The 17,479-nt window shown below is 35.2% G+C and overlaps 1 protein-coding gene, 1 long non-coding RNA gene and 1 pseudogene across 2 annotated transcripts; all 3 read left to right on the top strand.

Annotated features, from left to right (window-relative positions):
• The first annotated feature begins 410 nt into the window (after nt 1–410).
• Nucleotides 411–1,499, top strand: LOC114725752 (L10-interacting MYB domain-containing protein-like). The gene is made up of 3 exons (XM_028912315.1): nt 411–725; nt 816–1,148; nt 1,251–1,499. Exons 1-3 carry the CDS (start codon nt 411–413, stop codon nt 1,497–1,499), a joined length of 897 nt encoding a protein of 298 aa, XP_028768148.1.
• Nucleotides 1,500–4,884: 3,385 nt separating this feature from the next.
• On the top strand, nt 4,885–17,174 carry LOC114725755 (polygalacturonate 4-alpha-galacturonosyltransferase-like; annotated as a pseudogene).
• LOC114725754 (uncharacterized) lies at nt 5,534–12,890 on the top strand. The gene is made up of 2 exons (XR_003738441.1): nt 5,534–5,575; nt 12,814–12,890. It is a non-coding gene; the product is annotated as an uncharacterized LOC114725754 (long non-coding RNA).
• Nucleotides 17,175–17,479: the final 305 nt, after the last annotated feature.

Below are 17,479 nucleotides of genomic sequence, written 5' to 3'. Positions count from 1 at the left end.
ATTCTTATTTGTTGATCTTATATTATTTTTGTTGGATTTTATTTTGGACACAGAACATTGAAATTTTTCTCACGTATTGTAAAATGTCCTGTCGCTATAGCATATACCAGTTTTCCGCAAAGGTGAAATTTTTTGGAATAAGAGTAGCTGAAACGGTTGCTTGGAATTTTTTGTTCACGGTTGCCGCACTCTTTTGTTGATTAGTTCTCATTTTTTGTGCTTTATTGAAGACAAAGGATCTGTTTTGTTCACCTTAATGTTGTACGTCAATTAACTTGACATAAATGGTATAGAACATGTGGCTATACTTGTTAAATACTATGCATGTTATATCATATCTCCGAATTGAATGGTATGTTTTTTGGGTTGAACTTGTGATAACTGAAATGTTGTAATTGGTTCATAGCATCATGAGTAAACAAAATGGAAAAGCTTCGTGGGATATAAGAGCCACAAAAGTCTTTATTAACCTATGCATTGAAGAAGTTGAGAAAGGGGGAAGAAAAGGAACTAGCTTGACCAAGCCTGCTTGGTCAAGTCTTGAGGACAACTTCACCGCAAAGACTGGGAGAGCTTATACAAAAATCCAATTAAAGAACAAATTTGACTCTCTGCGAAAGGAGTGGCAGTTATGGGATAGGCTGCTCCGTGAGACAGGTTTGGGGTGGGATGCGGAAAAGAATACAGTTAGTGCCCCTGATGATTGGTGGGAGAGGAAAATAGTGGTAATCATTTAACTTCATTTGAGCTTGCAATTTCTCTGATGTTAACATTTTTTCTCATAATAAAGAATATTTTTGGTGTTGAATACGCAGGAAGTTCTAGGCTACGAGAAATTTAGAGAAAGAGGACTTCAATTTCGGGCTGAATTGACTCAACTCTTTGGGTCTGTCGCTGCAACTGGACCACAGTCATGGGCACCTTCTTCCATGACGCTTCCAAGCGAAGGAGTTCCCGAAAATGATATGGAAGAAGGGTCTGGAGATAGTGATGAAATATTAATGGCACCAACTGGGATAAGCGGAGAGTTTAATTCGGTCACATTCAATGACAATAGTGGAGGAAGTGGAGGCAACACTGGGATGAGACGGGAAAACAGTCGTGGGGGTAGAAGCACAAGTGGCAGTCGACCTAGTAGCTCATTAGGGGTTAAAAAAAAGGGTGAATCCATGAAGAAGAAGAACACTGCCACTATGAAAATAGTAGATGCATTAAGCAGGATAGCTCAGGCAAATGAAAATGATTCTCAGCGTGAATATGAAGAGATTTCAGAAGCACGTGCTAGGAAGATAGAAGAAGAAGCGCGTGCTTATGAGACGTCAATTGCGGGAGTCATGGAGCACCTTAACGAAGTTGAAGAAGTTGTTGATGATCCTGATTTGTTTGGCCGGTGCACAACACTCCTTATGAGGGAGCAAGCTGCAAGGGAGATGTATGTGACTCTGAAGAACAAGAGGGAAAGACTCCTGATCTTCTTGAAGCATGCAACTAAATATTGAGACTTCATTTGTGTTGCTTATCATAGTATTTGACTACTTTTTGTGTTATTCAGGAGATGACTGTGATAATTTGCATATGTTTTTAGGAATGATGTAACCAGCACTATTGTATTATGTGACTGCTAAACTTCTTTAGGAATTAGACAACTTATTTCCTTGTTAAATGTTTACTAATTTCATATGAGGATTTCTGAATTTTATATCTATGTGCACAGGACAAGACAAAAAATGGCTGATGAAATTAAAATTGCGGAAAAGTATCGTAAATGACGGAACAAACGGATTAATCAAGTTGCAGTAGCAGTTGGTGGATACGCTTCTCTTCATTTGTGTAAAGAGCCCCAGCACACAAGTATTTATACAGGCAAGGCATGGGTAAGGGACGTTTTACAAGGCCATTCCACCCGTTGTTATAACATGTTTAGGATGGAAAGGGAAGTGTTTTTCAGTCTTTGCACAGAATTGCAGCAACACGGTCTTACGGAAACTAGAAATGTTGGGATACATGAAATGGTTGCAATGTTTTTAAATACCATTGGCCATGCGCTTAGTAGTAGGATGCAGCAAGAAAGATTTCAGCATTCGGGGGAGACAATTAGTAGACATTTCCATAATGTCTTACTGGCATGCTGTAGACTTGCTATGTCCAATATCAAACCAAAAGATCCAACATTTCAGCATTTGCATTCAAAAATACAGCCCGGTGGTCGATACTGGCCCTTTTTCAAACATGCTATTGGAGCAATTGATGGAACACATATTTCATGCGTTGTTAATGCAACTGAGCAAACAAAATTTGTTAACCGAAAAGGAAGAGTGACGCAAAATGTAATGGCGGTTTGCGATTGGGACATGTGCTTCACTTTTGTATTAGCCGGATGGGAAGGTAGTGCGCATGATGCTCGTGTATTTGACCACGCTCTCACAACTCCTTCCATGAACTTTCCCCATCCGCCTCAAGGTATATTTTAAATTGCTACAATTTATTTATGCGATACTGTTACAAAACAAAGTTTATTGACACCAATCATATATTTCATGTAGGCAAATATTATTTGGTGGATGCTGGCTATCCGACACCCGTGGGATACCTTGGTCCCTACAAACGTGAACGCTATCATCTCCCTGATTTTCGAAGGTCATCTGCACTTGAAAATGACAATGAGGCGTTTAATTATTTGCACTCAAGTCTACGAAGCACTATTGAAAGAACTTTTGGAGTTTGGAAGAGTAAGTTTGCAATTTTAGGAAACATGCCGAGTTATGACTTTCCAACACAGGTTCAAATTGTTTGTGCAACAATGGCCATACATAACTTCATTAGATCAACATCCATTTCTGATCCTGGTTTCATTCAGTTTGAACAAGAAGGTTCTTATGCAGAAGAAAATAACGATGATGATGGAGTTGGATCTTCACATATACCTTCATCAATAGAATCTTCATCTCATATGGCTCGACTTCGTGACTCCATAAGAGATCAAATTATTCACTATATACGAGAATAGTCATGTCTTTTTTTATTTCCTTCTTTCTTTTCAGATAATGTAATGTGTTGTTAAAAAAAAAGTACTTGGACAAATATTTTTCGTTGCAACCTCTATTATTAAGACAATTGATATGAAATTTTTTTGTGTGCTTCTTTAATTTTGTGAAAAAAAAATTATGGGATTTTTTCATCTTTAAAATCTTTAAGAAATGATCATATTTTTTGTTGGCATAACTAATTATTTTACAAAAAACATATTTAATTACTTTATTAAAAAATATGCGTATTAATTTTAATTACTTTATTAATATATATTATTTATTAATATATATACATATTTAATTATTTTATTAAATTATTTTCCAAAAAATATTTATTTATTTTATTAATTTATATACGTATTAAATTTTTTTATTAATATTATTAATTTACTTCAAATAAACATATATTATGAAATATATCTTATATGTAATTATCATTTAAACTTATGTCCTTTTTTGTAATTTCTACATGTAAAAAGCACTTCTGACAAAACCTATCCAAACACTCTCACTTTTTCAGAATCACTTTTTCAGAAAACCTATTCTCTCAAAATCTATTCTCTCCAGAATCAATTCTCCAGAAGCTATTTTCCAAACCATGGTTTGGCTTCATCCAAACACCCCCTAATACTAAAACCTGATAATTGGAAAGATTTGGATGTCTTGAATTGGTGGAAAAACAAACAATTTCGATTTCCAATTTGCTAGTGAATTAGTTTTTAGCATTGGTTCATATGTTTTCACAAAGTATAGAAGTTCTATCCTTCCTGCTAATCTTCAGGCTCTTATTTTTGCTCACAATAGGTTGCATGGATTTGCATATCAAGGTAATTTATATGTATTTTTTTTATAGTTCTTTTTATGCTTTTAATTGCTCAAACTGACAAACATGATAAATATACTGCTTGTTTATGATTTTGGTTTATTATTTGTTGTAGAGAATGCTTGTTATACTGATGAAGAAGAAGAAACCATTGATATTTTTAGAAGTCAAGAAGACCCTATTACCAGCGAAGCACAGTAAAATGTCCTTGCAATTGATGACAGTGATGATGAAGTTTTAAAACATTGATGATAGTGTCTATCCACGTTTTTTTTTGTGAAAATGTTTGTCTACTTTTGATGGAACTTTTGAATGTTATTGACTTGTTATAGATGTTTGAGATATTTTGGTATGTTGATGCCTTGATGGACATGAAGATTTGATGATGTATTGTATTTTAGACTTAATTTATTTATATTTATGCCTTTTGATGTTTATTTTTTTGATAAAATATATGAGAAATATAAAAAATTAATATTTTTTTTAAATAGACTAAAAGCCTGTGGGCCGACCTAAATCCGTCAATTTAAAGGCCGGGCTTGACAAATCAAGGTGTTTTTTTTTTTTTAAATTTCAGCCTTGTAAGGCTAGCCTTTTTAAGCTCGCTGGCCCAAATTCTCAGCTTTAGGGTTGGCTTACTAATTTTTAAAAATATATTAGTGTTTTTTAAAACACATAGTTAAAAATAAATTACTAAATAAGTTTTTTATTTATATTTTGATTTTTATAATAAATATAATTTTCTCTGGATTTTCTAAAACAATTTCTTTTATATTTCGTGCCGACACGCCTGCCAGCTGACTGCTGAGTAGGCAAAGGACGCCGTTGTCATCGTTCAGCGGTCCGCGCCGTAATCAATTAATTTATCAGTTAACGGCAAAATAAAATTGTCCAAATAAATGCCTCGCGCTGCCTGATCTATGGATAATTATATACAACTGCGTGAGAAATTGAGAGAGGAAGAAAGTGATAGAAACCGAAGGAAACGAAAAGAAAATTCCCTAATCAAGACAAACAACCTGCCTCCCCGTTCTTCGCTCTCCAGTCCCCTATCTCTGATTCTCTAGCTCCGTCCCTCCCTCCCTCCCTCCCTCCCTCTCCCACTTCTTTCTTTCTTTCTGTGTTTTGTCACCTTGAGCAAACCAGGTTACTCATTGATGTGGGATCTCTATCTCTCGACCACTTGCATTGTGTCTGAATGGCAGTTCTCGGCTTTCTTTGTATTTTTCTCTGTTGATGGATTTTGACTAGCATTATACCATATCCACTCCTAAGCTACACTTCAATCAGATCCTTCTGCAATTAGACCAGTACATCTCTCACTTCCTCTTTTAACTTTCATTATTTCTCTTTTCAAATGCTGCTTTCTCACTCTGGGTTTATCTTCCTTTTCTTTTTGGTTTTTTCAAGGTCTTGATCCACAATGACGCCGAAGAGAGGGCTATTCGTCAGCAGAAATAGAAGCAAGGGATCCCCTTTCCCTCTTCTGGTTTTCATTTTTCTTTGTCTTCTTGCGCCCTTGATTTTCTTTGCCAGAGTGCTTTTTACTGCGGGTTAGTTCTCGATTCTGTGATTCTTGAGTATTTTCTCTCTCCCACTCTAGGATATAATACAAACCAAACGTTGATTTGCAGACCTCCGGAAGAAAATGGTGGTTGCGTGATGTTTAATTAAGTGGATGTGATTGGTTTTTGGTTGATATTCACTTGTTCTTTCTTGTTTGGTAAGGATGTCTTTTCGTAGCTCTACGATACTTCCTCGTTTGACTGGTTAGGAAACGAATTCCAGGTTCAGTCTTTGATATTGCTGTCTTATCTGTGTGCATATTTAGATTTAGATATTTGTTACTCCCTATCAGTTCCATGGCGGCAATAAGATAAGGAAAGGGTTATTTGTTTGATAATTGCGGTCGCAAGATTTATGCTCAAGGGAGTGCGCTTCAGTTTTGCAACTTGTGGGAGTAGAAAGATTATTTAGTGCTAACCACGAGGCTTAGCATAGTTGCTTCAAGGGTTCGATCCAGGCGGTGTGTATGGAGAGGGTCTCTTGGCCAGTACTAAAGCCCCATTGGGAAGTCTACAGTGTAAAGGATTAGTCACTGCCACCAGCAGGTGGATACCCTCAACCAAAAAAAAAAAAAAAAAAAAAAAAGGAAAAAAAAAAAAGAAGAGAAAAGAAAGATCATCTAGTGCTGCTGCAAATTATTGATTGTATGATATTGATAGTATGATGTCGCAGTTTTTATGGGTGCTTGTAGTTGATAGCGGTATGGTTAATATAGGTATTATGTTTCGAAGCTCAGAAAATTTCAACCACAATTGGATTACGTTTACGTTAGGAGAGTGGCCAACAAAAAATAGGAACATTTTAGGAGAACAGAACATCAAAGCTGCTGGGTCTGGTGGTCCTAAGAGAGCGCCTCAAAGAGGGCAAGGGTATACAGTTATTACATAACTGTTAGCATATTCTAGATATTGAAAGTGAGCAATAACTGTCTTACAGAAATTTATGGAGACTGTTACTTGTTTGCGCTTTTGTCAGATAAGCCACTGGGCTCAGTGAAATTAGCGAACAGAGGAAATGTAGTGTGGTTACAGTGTCAAAGGAGATATATTTGACATTATAATGCAGAAAACTCATTAAAGAAGGCAATGGCCTCAAGTTCTACATCACAAAATCTTGTTATGAGATGGTTGATAAGGTAATAGGGGAATGGCAAGTAATCTAGGTCGTTTAAATGTTGATATCATCTATGTTGAGGATGATAGTAATCTTCGAAATTTCTTGACAATTTTTGCCAATCTAATCTTTGATTTCTTCTTTTATTAGGTGTTGAGAATATTAGTCATAATCATTTGAATATTCTTTTGTCTTAGATGTTTCTCTTGCTTTGCCTATGCTTGTTCATTGCACATATTTTGGTGAAGGAGTTTTTCTTAGCATCTTTTTAACCATTGCATTTACTTACCAAGGCACTCATCTTTCATTAATAAAAGCAAAATTCCACAGGTTATGCACTGCATAAAAGCAGTATCTTTCTAGAATCAATTATTTTTTGGAGAAGTTAGATGATCCACAAATTTTTTAGACTATGAAGCATGGGTGAAATTTCAAGCTCTGCTTGGGCGGTCTACAAATTAGTTGAGTGCGCCTTGTGTTTGGCAAAACACATACAATGTATCTATCTAACCTCAGAGGCAGTGCACTTTCAGACCCTGGCCTCTTGAGTATTGTTAACATTGCGAATCCTTTCAGATAATCTCTTGCTCAGAATGCTGGTTCCATTTCTTAGCCTTAGCAAATTGTGTTACTCAGTGGTGAGGGAGGGCAGTGATCCTCAGAATGAGTAAATTTGAAAGGAGAATATGCCATTGTTGTCATAAATGAAATGATGAGTGGAGTTAAAATTTGATGGCTGATATTTTGTGTGTGGATGAGAGGAGGATGGACTAAGAGAAGCGTGAAGAAATTTCAAGAAAATGGCATCGACTTAAATGAGGAAAAGGAAAAGAAAGAGGGTGAATGAGATGAGTAAACAGGTATAAGTGACTCTAATATGATATTTAAAAGCAGTATTGAAAATGTTTACAAGCAACAGCTGTGGTGGCGATATCTTTTGGCGAAGTTTGTGGAAAGCAGATAGTGCAGGAATTGAAAAATAAGTTATTCTAATGGTATAAATTTTTTTTCTTAAAAAAATTCATAGAAATCTTCATTGCTGAAGATAGTGATAATGCAGTGATGTTTATTTCCTATACTATTATTTTACTGGTTTTTTACATGCTGCAGAATGTATATGTCTCTCTCTGTTTTTTTTTTTTTTTCCCCTTTAAAGGTTATTTAGCTGCACCACTACGTGTATTTAGAAAAGATAATTGATACAGTAGTTTTATCTTTATCTGTATGACTTGGTAGAGGTGGCTTGCTCAGGCATAGGTTATTGGAAAATAAACTGAGTGAGACCGGTTTTATGAAGAAAGAAGCCTTGGCTTTGGTTTGAACTTTGTCTTTCTCAAAATAACAAGCTTGGGCATGTTAGGGATTGACTCAGCTTCGTTCAATCCTAAGTGCAACAAAGGGTTCTGATAGTGACATTGCAGTCTAAAAGGAAAGGAAGGAAAGGGCTGTTATCATGTCAATGAATTGAACAAATTCATAAAAATTGTCAATTATTTGAAAACTTGAGCACCTTTATTGTGGTTCAATCCTCATCTTACAGAGGAGCTGATAGAATACTGATTATTGTAGGATAATGGGTGAGTTGGGGGGTTATAGAAATGTTGGGAATAAATATTTCTTTAAATTATTTTGGATATTTTCTATTTTATTTAGGTTATTTTTCTGATTTCTTGAGTATTCCTCAAGTTTAAGAGTAGTGGGTTATGATACTTACGAATTAAGTCAATAATTTTATTTATTTTTAGGGCTGAGTTGTGGATTAATGGGGTAGTTTTAGGAACAATTTTAGGAGTCATTAGTTATTTTTCTCTCTATAAATTTTTAAGTATTACCTCATGTAGAAATCTTCTGGAAATAAAATTAGTATTTCTTTTATGAGTGGAGATTCTCCTTAGGCTTTATTAGTTATTCTTACCCATTCTAATGAAGATTTTCCTTCATCTTTACTAATTTGTGAAATTAGATTCTGATTTCATAATTTAATACGAGTTTTTCTTTCTTATTTTTCTCCACTGATTTTGGATCCTATTAGGAGCTTGTGCTATGTTAACAATTGAAGTGTCAGGGAATTGCGCTTGAACCATCAACCAAAGCACCATATGAAAGACCATGATGGTTGAGACCTGTAGAGAGGACCAGCTTGCATTAATCTTGAGCCAAAAAAAGATAAAAATAAAAAGCTACATGTTATAATTGTAAAGAGCTTGGCAATATGGATTCGGGTTGTAACCTCTTTGTCAACTTGATTTTGTGTGAAAGACCTGCTTGATGTACAAGCTGTAACACTTTAGTTTACAACCATATATAGAGTCAAAACGTGTAAAATGAAATCACATTACATAGCATTAGGCTTAGAAAATCGAACTTTGAAAAATCACTTTCTTTGGTTACTATTCATTTGGTAACCCTAAAATTTTAGCTAGTTTTGAAAATTCATAACTAATTCTAAAAAAGTTGAAGTGAGGTGGTTCCAAGTTTTATTTGAAGTTCTTTCATTCTTTACATGAGAAAAATACTCGCTGGTCAATTATTTTCATCAATCAGGCTCCATTTTTCGTGTAAAAAGCACTGTTCATTTGGTTAATTTTTAATTTTCAGCTTTTTATGATAATTTCAAAAATTCATAACTTTTAACACATAACTTAAAGTTAGGTGATCCACCACTCCATTTGGAGCTTTGGATGTGTACTTTGAACTCACCAAATCTCATGGCCAGATTCCATTATTTGTTTAGAAAAGTCGCAGTCCCACAATCATGGTTTTTCAAGTCATTTGACCCTTTTTAATTCCATTAGTTTATGAAATTCAACCCATGATCTTCATATTTATCAACTACCATTCATGCTATAATGTACTTGAGCATAGTAGTATCTCCCAAAGGGTGGGAGCATCATCCTATACAAGCCTTCATCAAAATTTATACAAATTACATAACTCTTAAAGTCCATAATAACAAAATATAATCAAGCAAACTTATACATGACATTGCATGCAACTATCCTCATGCTTCCAAATTCTTTCCTTTATCCTTTGATGAGCCAGCTCCTAAGGTGTCAACTTGTTGTAAAGAAGGGTGAGATTTCAAAGAAATCATAATAGCAAAGAACAATAATTATAACGCTAACAATGTAGAGTTATATAATGCTATATGTGAATCAACATTTTCATGCATTCTCGTACGTTATCATACCATGGAAAGGGAGCATGTAAATCTACCATTGAGAAACTCAACTATACATATTGCCAAGTTATAAATGTTACAAGTCAAGCACATCATAACATAGCAAGCTCAACCTCATCATGGCATAAACATCTAGCAAAACAATTAATGCAAGTTAACACTAAAATTGTAAGTTCTTGCCACCAGGCTCAAGCCCTTGGTTTTTGCTCTCTTCTCTTTGTTCTTGAGTCTCCTCTTGCTCAAGATCAATGCCTATCAATCACACAATAAGGGCATTTTGAGTTTCATCTCAAACAACTTCATTAAAAAATTAATCTTAAACTTTAACCTTTTTTGCTTGATTTAAGGGTTTTTGTATAATCTTTCTTAACATAATTTTGATATGTTTTTCCCACATGTTTTTAATGTAAAATCTATATTTGAACTTAGATTCATCAAAATCCAACTCCTTTCCTAGGATTCAAGCTTGGCCAAGACATAGGGTTTTAGGATTCAAAAATTCCATTTTCAATTTAAATGCTTCCAAATATATTTTTCAATATATGCCTACACAATTTCATCTTCTAAGTTCATTGGAAGCATCAAATTAACATGAGTCAAACTCTAATGTTATGAACTCATGTTGGCCTAACCACACACTCCAGGGTTACAATTTGAAATTCTTCCATAAACTAAGTTACAGCGTGATTTTCCAATTATTTTCAATCCTTTGGTCCCTATGTCATCTTTTAATCATTCATAACAAGTTATATGACATTTTGGGTAGCATGGTATCATAGGGTCTTGAGCCATTTTTCTCCATCTAAATCAATTCCAAATCAACCACTAATCAAGGTAATTAAATTCTTAATGAAAGTCTTAACTTACCTTGGATGATTGCTTGAAGTTAGCTTAATTTCGTCCTTCCTCTTTCTCTTCCTTTTCTTCAAATCAAGAGCAAAACCTTCCATTCCTAATTTTCCAATTTGACAAATTTTGGCTTGGGTTTCCTATTTTGCCCCTGGTAAAATGTTACAATTCTAATGGCCACTTGTCCTATGATCAAGTCTTCCCCTCGACAATCATGCCACGTTATGCCACCTATTATCCATATGGTTATAAAACAATATTTTATTATAATTTAACCTCTTCTAATTATGCCCCTAAAGAAATGACACAATTCCATCCATGTCCTCTTCATAAATGGTGCCAAAAATGGTAGGAAAATGTGAGGAAAAGTTGTCCCACCAAGCTTTGGGTTATTCCATTGTATAATCTCATCATATCGGTTAAATTTTTCCTAGATCTTGTCTAATCCAGTAGCTTAAAAATTCATTTTTCTATGCCATTGATTTCCTTTTATTGAGAAGTTTCCCAATTTTTTTAAGTCAAAATTTGACCTATAAATTCTTCCACTCAAAATTTTCCCGAAATCGGTCTTCTACTGACATAATTCAGCTTTAAATATTTTTAAAGTTAATCTCTGCACTTTTAGAGGTCGGGGATATATTACAATCTATTATAAACTCTCAACTAAATTTCCCTCATTTTTGTTTGGATAATTGATGCCTTTGTATATTTAAAATAATTCATTTTGGCCATATACCCCTGATTATCCAAACATATTGATAATTACAGAAAATTCTCTAATAAATTATTTTCATCCTGTTTTCACCATTTGGGCTTCAAATATTGTTCTAGACATTTTTTCTATTTTTCATGAATTTCTAAGAATTTTAGGAATTTTAGGTATAGTTTACAATACTGCCCTTCCTTGACCTGCAGTTTTCAAAATGATAATTCGATCACTGTTCTGGTTTCATTTTAAAAGTTGTTTTGTCTCTATCCTTACTATATTGCCTGGCCCTTGGTTAGTTTTAAATTCCTTATTTACCATGTTAAAATTAACTGGATATGACGCAAGCTTTACTTGCTTTGTAACTCACAATAGCCATTGAGCTGTTGGTTCTCCAAAGACAGCCAATTGATGGAATTCATGGTTATAAGGGCTGCCTGGTCTTATATTGAATAGTGTGGAAAGCTCTAGGGACACTTAAGTGGATTGGTTCTAATTTGCTTGAGTGGCTCTCAATTGAAGTATCTAGGCTCTTTTTTGAGACAGATTTTGCTATATTTCATTGAGTTTATTTTTTATAATTGAGTAATTTGGAGCATGAAAGAAATACCATGATCATAGTTTAATATAATCGCTGGTAATTTGAAGATTTTTATGCATGGGTTTGTGACTTAATGAATTGCAAGCACTGCAATTGTGTACTAAGCGTATATTTATGTGGTGAATGATTGTAATGGTTTGTCGTTCTCTTTTCAATGAGTAAGAGTTTCAAAGCTTCTTTTTCCCTCGTTCTTTTGACAGGGGAGCTTTATAACAGTATCTTGATAGAACTATCTTATTAGTAAAATGGAAAGATTGAGGTCATACACGTACACATGCTCGCACCAATGTTTTAATCACTGGACCGAAAGTCAAACCGAAGAGACTAGTAGGTTATGGTTCAAACGGTTGGATGGGTCAGACCAGTGATGCAGTAATTAAAGAAAAAAAATTATGTACATATAATTAATGTGTATAAAATAAATTTATAATAAGTATGATAATTATTAATATAATGATATCTCAATAAAAAATTAAAATAAAATTGAAGATATGTTAAAAACTTATAAACTTTTGTTGACCTCTTTTCCTTCATTTTGTTATATATAACAGTAAGTTAATAACGTCTATTTTTATTTACAAAAAGTATAAATATTTGAATAAATTAATTTATAAATTTACAGTGTGATCCGTTAATCCATTGGAAAAAAAAGGCAAAATGAAAAAAGAGTTTTTTTTCCCTGCTTTATTCTTTATTTCTTTTCAATTTTTGAGATGCTTTAGTGCTTTTTGACTTTCCATGTATGTTTTTGGGGATTGTATTTATTTCTTAGTATTTCAAGACGCCTCTTCCTTTTAACCATTGGATTAGAACTATTGGGTAACATCCTGCAGCCATCCACATATTTTCAGTCAAAAATATTGTAAACTCCAACCATTCACTTCAGTTTCGGCGACCTCAAGATCCACCTTCGACTATTCTTTATGTCTTGCGCTTTTGGTGCAGATTTTTTTCATTTTGCTGGTATCTACTATTTTCAAGGATAAATCTGGGTTTGTGACTGAGGCTAACTAGATTTGAGTGAGTTATTTGTCATAATCTAAACTCTATTTTCTCATATAGCCTTCTAAATATTTTTATTTTTCCTTAACTCTTCATCTTCTTCACCTTCTTCCATATGATGATGGTGTAGCATTCCTTCTTCTTGAAAAATTGCCTCAGGTTTTGGTTTAACTCCGGCTCTCGGCTAAATGACCGGCTGGGAGCAGTCCAAAACGGCCTAATTGATTAAGCTGTCAAACCATGAAAAACGGGCCGGAGAACTCTCTGGTCACCTGCTAGGCCGTTCCAACCATCCGGTCCAGTCCGGTCCAGTTTTTAAATCATTGGCTCACACACATTAATTGGCTTCTTAGGATCTCCCTTTCTGGCATAGTTTCTCAACTACTCACTACACAATCCTAATATGCTATAGGCTAGTATTTTAAGACTTAATTTGTCAGTTTTTTTAACTCCATCTGTGTTTTTTGCTGGTGGTCTTGATGATGTTCTTTTGGGCATGATGTTTATGTTATGCTTATCTGTAGATGTGCTTCGTAATGTCATGCAGCTTTGTGAGTTCTCATTCCCTGTTGTCACTTCTTAGTGACTGTTGATATGTAAGAACTTGATTGGAGTTGAAAGTCCTTGACTGAGATTAGAGGTGCTGTTTGGTATGAAACATTGAAAATTAGGGGTAGGGATTGAGATTGAGAAAACTTATTAAAAGAGTGTTTAACATGAGAGATTGTTTGTTACATGGGATTAACCAAACCCATATATGTGGGATTGGGAAATACTATGGAGAGAGGTAGTATTATCTAATCCCATATCTATGGGTTTTTCTAATCCCATATACCAAATAATTTCTCGTACTAAATATCATTTGGGATTAACCACTATTTGGGGTTAGACAAGCCCATAGATGTGGGATTGGGAAATACCATGGAGAGAGGTAGTATTACCCAATCCCACATCTATGGGTTTGTCTAATGCTATATACCAAATAATTTCTTATACTAAATACTATTTTAATAATTTTTCTCAACTGCAATCGCAGTCCCTATCCTTTATTTTTAATGCTCCGTACCAAAAGGGACCATAGTTTTCTTGAAATACCTTAATGTTTCATCTTCTCAAGTTCTAACTACCTGAAAGACATAAGAAAAATCCTTATTAACTCCGGCTTGCTTTTCTTCCTATATGCATATGTTTATAAGATCAGGACTTGTTAAGTTTTTCTCCCCCCCATAATATAAATGCTTTGTGCAGGTCAAAATGGCATTTCAAATGTTCCGAGCAAACAGGTATCCTGGTTTATGCGTTCCCAGCGTTAGTGGTTGTATCTAATAGCCTCTTGATGGAGCCTCTATCTGTTTTCATTTGTAAATCTTAGAGAGTTGTTGAATGCTGCAGGCTTCCAAATGGAGAGAATGGCAGGCGTTGCATGACCTCAGATCACTTTTTTCAAAAGAGGTACTTACAGGCTGTTGTAGATTTACTTTTAAACCATAGCTTTTCATTTTTTTTGTGGTGGTTGTTGTTTACATCTTACTTTCTGGCATTTTAATCAATATTTCCTTTTAGGTTCTTGACATAATTGATGCCAGCACAAATGATACGGGGCCATTAAATCTTAATAACTATAGAAAAAACAATTTTTCTGCTTCCTGGAGAGTTGTTGAGTTGGAGAATTCAAATACGGCATTTCAGGTGAGAGGATTGATGTTCCCATAGTAGATATTTATTCTTAATGTTATACCTTCATTTCTGCAGAAATAAACTATTGTTATGTTGTTGCTAACCCCTTTTGATGTTCTCGTACTTTTTATTAAAAACTAAACCAGCCAACACTGCATAGTAGACAAGGAAACCTGAAGGTTGAACAGGGAACTGATAGCCCTGCACAGCAAGCACGAAGGGTGAGTGTCTATTTGATTATTTTTTGGGGTCAGTTCTTTTGGGAATTAGGAGCAGTACTGTGAACTTGAAAATGAATGTGATAATTTTTTTTTTTAATACTCTTTGCTAATCCCATGTACAGCAATTGATTGATAAAAGGCGTGGAAAGCGTGCTGCTGAGCTGGTTAAACAGGATAATGAAGTACTTGTAAAACTTGAAAATGCAGCTATTGAACGCTCTAACTCAGTTGATTCAGCAGTTCTGGGTAAATATAGCATTTGGAGGAAAGAAATGGATAATGAAAATTCTGACTCTACTGTACGGTTGATGCGGGACCAGATGATTATGGCTAAGGTGTACTTAAGCATTGCAAAGATGAAAAACAATCAGGAACTATATCGAAAATTGCAGTCTGAACTTAAAGATAGTCATCATGCTTTGGGCGAGGCAGCATCTGATGCTGACCTGCATCGCAGGTAGTGCACTATCTGGCTGTGTAATTTTCTATTAAGTTTATATCTTGTATCGGCATTTCCATGTCTTCTTTCACTGGTATATCTGACTAGTCTTGACTAATCGACAATTTTAAAACATTTCAAGCGTGCATGAAAAAATTAGGGCTATGGGCCAACTACTATCAAAAGCAAAAGGGCATTTGTATGACTGCAAGTTGATCACTGGAAAATTGAGGGCAATGCTAGTAACCGCTGATGAGCAAGTTAGGAGCTTGAAGAAACAGAGCACTTTCCTCAGTCAGTTGGCCGCCAAGACCATTCCTAATGGAATTCATTGCTTATCCTTGCAGCTTTCCATAGATTACTACCTCCTTCCTCCAGAAAAGAGAAATTTTCCTAAAAGCGAGAATTTGGAAAATCCAAATCTCTATCACTATGCTCTTTTCTCTGACAATGTGTTGGCTGCATCTGTTGTTGTTAACTCAACCATTAAGAATGCCAAGGTGACTCAGGCTGCTTTTTTCTGTATCGGCATGTGTGCATGTGTCTTTCATGTGTGTTTTCTTTACTTTCTAGATGCCCATTTTTATGTCTGGGCAGCAGGACCAAAAAATCATATTATCTAACTTTGCCTTCATTTTTTTATATTTGATATTGTAGGATCCTTCAAAGCACGTTTTCCACCTTGTTACTGATAGGCTGAACTACGCAGCCATGAACATGTGGTTTCTGTTAAACCCTCCTGGCAAAGCTACGATACATGTTGAAAATGTTGATCGATTTCAGTGGCTAAATTCATCCTACTGCCCTGTATTGCGGCAACTTGAATCTGCTAGCATGAAAGAGTATTATTTCAAGGCAGGCCATCCTAATACACTTTCTTCTAGTTCTTCTAATCTGAAGTATAGGAACCCAAAATACCTCTCCATGCTCAACCATCTAAGATTCTATCTCACTCAAGTGTATCCAAAATTGGATAAGATCCTTTTTCTTGACGATGACATTGTTGTTCAGAAGGATTTGACTGGGTTGTGGGATGTGGATCTTAATGGGAAAGTGAATGGTGCAGTTGAAACATGTGGTCAGAGCTTTCACACCGATTTGACAAGTATCTGAACTTTACTAATCCGCATATTGCTAGAAATTTTGATCCAAATGCTTGCGGTTGGGCATATGGGATGAATATTTTTGATCTAAAGGAGTGGAAGAGAAAAGACATCACTGGCATTTATCACAAGTGGCAGAATATGGTGAGCAGTCCAATCTTACATGGTTTACAATTTACAGCATTCCATCTTCTCAGACAAGTTAACTTGAACAAATGACATGACTGGTCTTTCTCTGACCATCTCTTTTTGTTTTGTTTTGTGTTTTTGTTTGTTTTGTTTTTTTTTTTTTCTTTTTTCTTTTTTGGTTTCTGTCCAGAATGAAGATAGGTCGCTTTGGAAGCTGGGGACTTTACCTCCTGGCCTAATAACATTTTATGGGCTGATACATCCCCTACATAATCATGGCATGTACTTGGTTTGGGTTACAATCCAAGTGTAGATCGATCAGAGATTGAGAATGCTGCGGTCATTCACTATAATGGTAATATGAAGCCATGGTTAGAGATTGCCATGACCAAGTATCGCTCTTACTGGACCAAATATGTCAAGTACGATCATCCTTATCTGCAAAACTGCGAGGTGAGTGAATGACCCTGCTAAGAAGTCTACAGAAACTACTCTTTTAACAGCCCTAGGGTGGCTTATATCAATGTCAACTGAAAAAGCCCTGCCAGAATGATCAAGTGTCTTGGAAGGGACAGGATCTATCCCATCTTCTGTATTTGCACCCAAATCATTTCTTTTCGACATCATTGATTTTTGTTTCCTATTCATTTGATTTGTTCAAACCTATCCCGCTACATTTGAACTAGGTAAATAATTAGTATACCTTGTTGACTATAAAATCCTTGTCTTGTACAATACCCTGAAGCTAAGGACAGGAGTAGAAATGAGTGTATTGTCTGCATTCTTTTAATATAGCTTGCTTGAATACCTGAATCTATTGCGGCGGGGCTAATTTTCTACACTTCCTTGCGTACCGGTTTTGCGGCTTGTCTGAGTGCTTTTTGTGGCTGTTTTATATTGTTGAAATCTGAAGCAGGTGAAATTGGACCGGACGTAAAACCTACGTTTTCTAATAAGGTCCCAAAAATTGCGTTTCACTGAACTAGGCTTTAATAATATTTTAGCTATCAAGTCCAAAATTTGACGCAGGCGATGATTGC

The sequence above is a fragment of the Neltuma alba genome, unplaced genomic scaffold (genome assembly GCF_004799145.2).
Source record: "Neltuma alba isolate B1F8T4 unplaced genomic scaffold, ASM479914v2 tig00012271_pilon, whole genome shotgun sequence".
In the NCBI taxonomy this organism is placed as follows: Eukaryota; Viridiplantae; Streptophyta; class Magnoliopsida; order Fabales; family Fabaceae; genus Neltuma; species Neltuma alba.
The sequence above is the reverse complement of the archived record's forward strand: the minus strand, read 5'-3'. Positions and strand labels throughout refer to the sequence as shown.

What these genes read in the sequence shown, in the direction of transcription:
- LOC114725752 (XM_028912315.1), top strand. Translation starts at nt 411, where the DNA reads ATGAGTAAACAAAATGGAAAAGCTTCGTGGGATATAAGAGCCACAAAA. An exon ending in GGTGGGAGAGGAAAATAGTG is followed by an intron (nt 726 to 815) that starts GTAATCATTTAA and finishes TTGAATACGCAG; the next exon opens with GAAGTTCTAGGCTACGAGAA. An exon ending in GACCTAGTAGCTCATTAGGG is followed by an intron (nt 1,149 to 1,250) that starts GTTAAAAAAAAG and finishes AATGATTCTCAG; the next exon opens with CGTGAATATGAAGAGATTTC.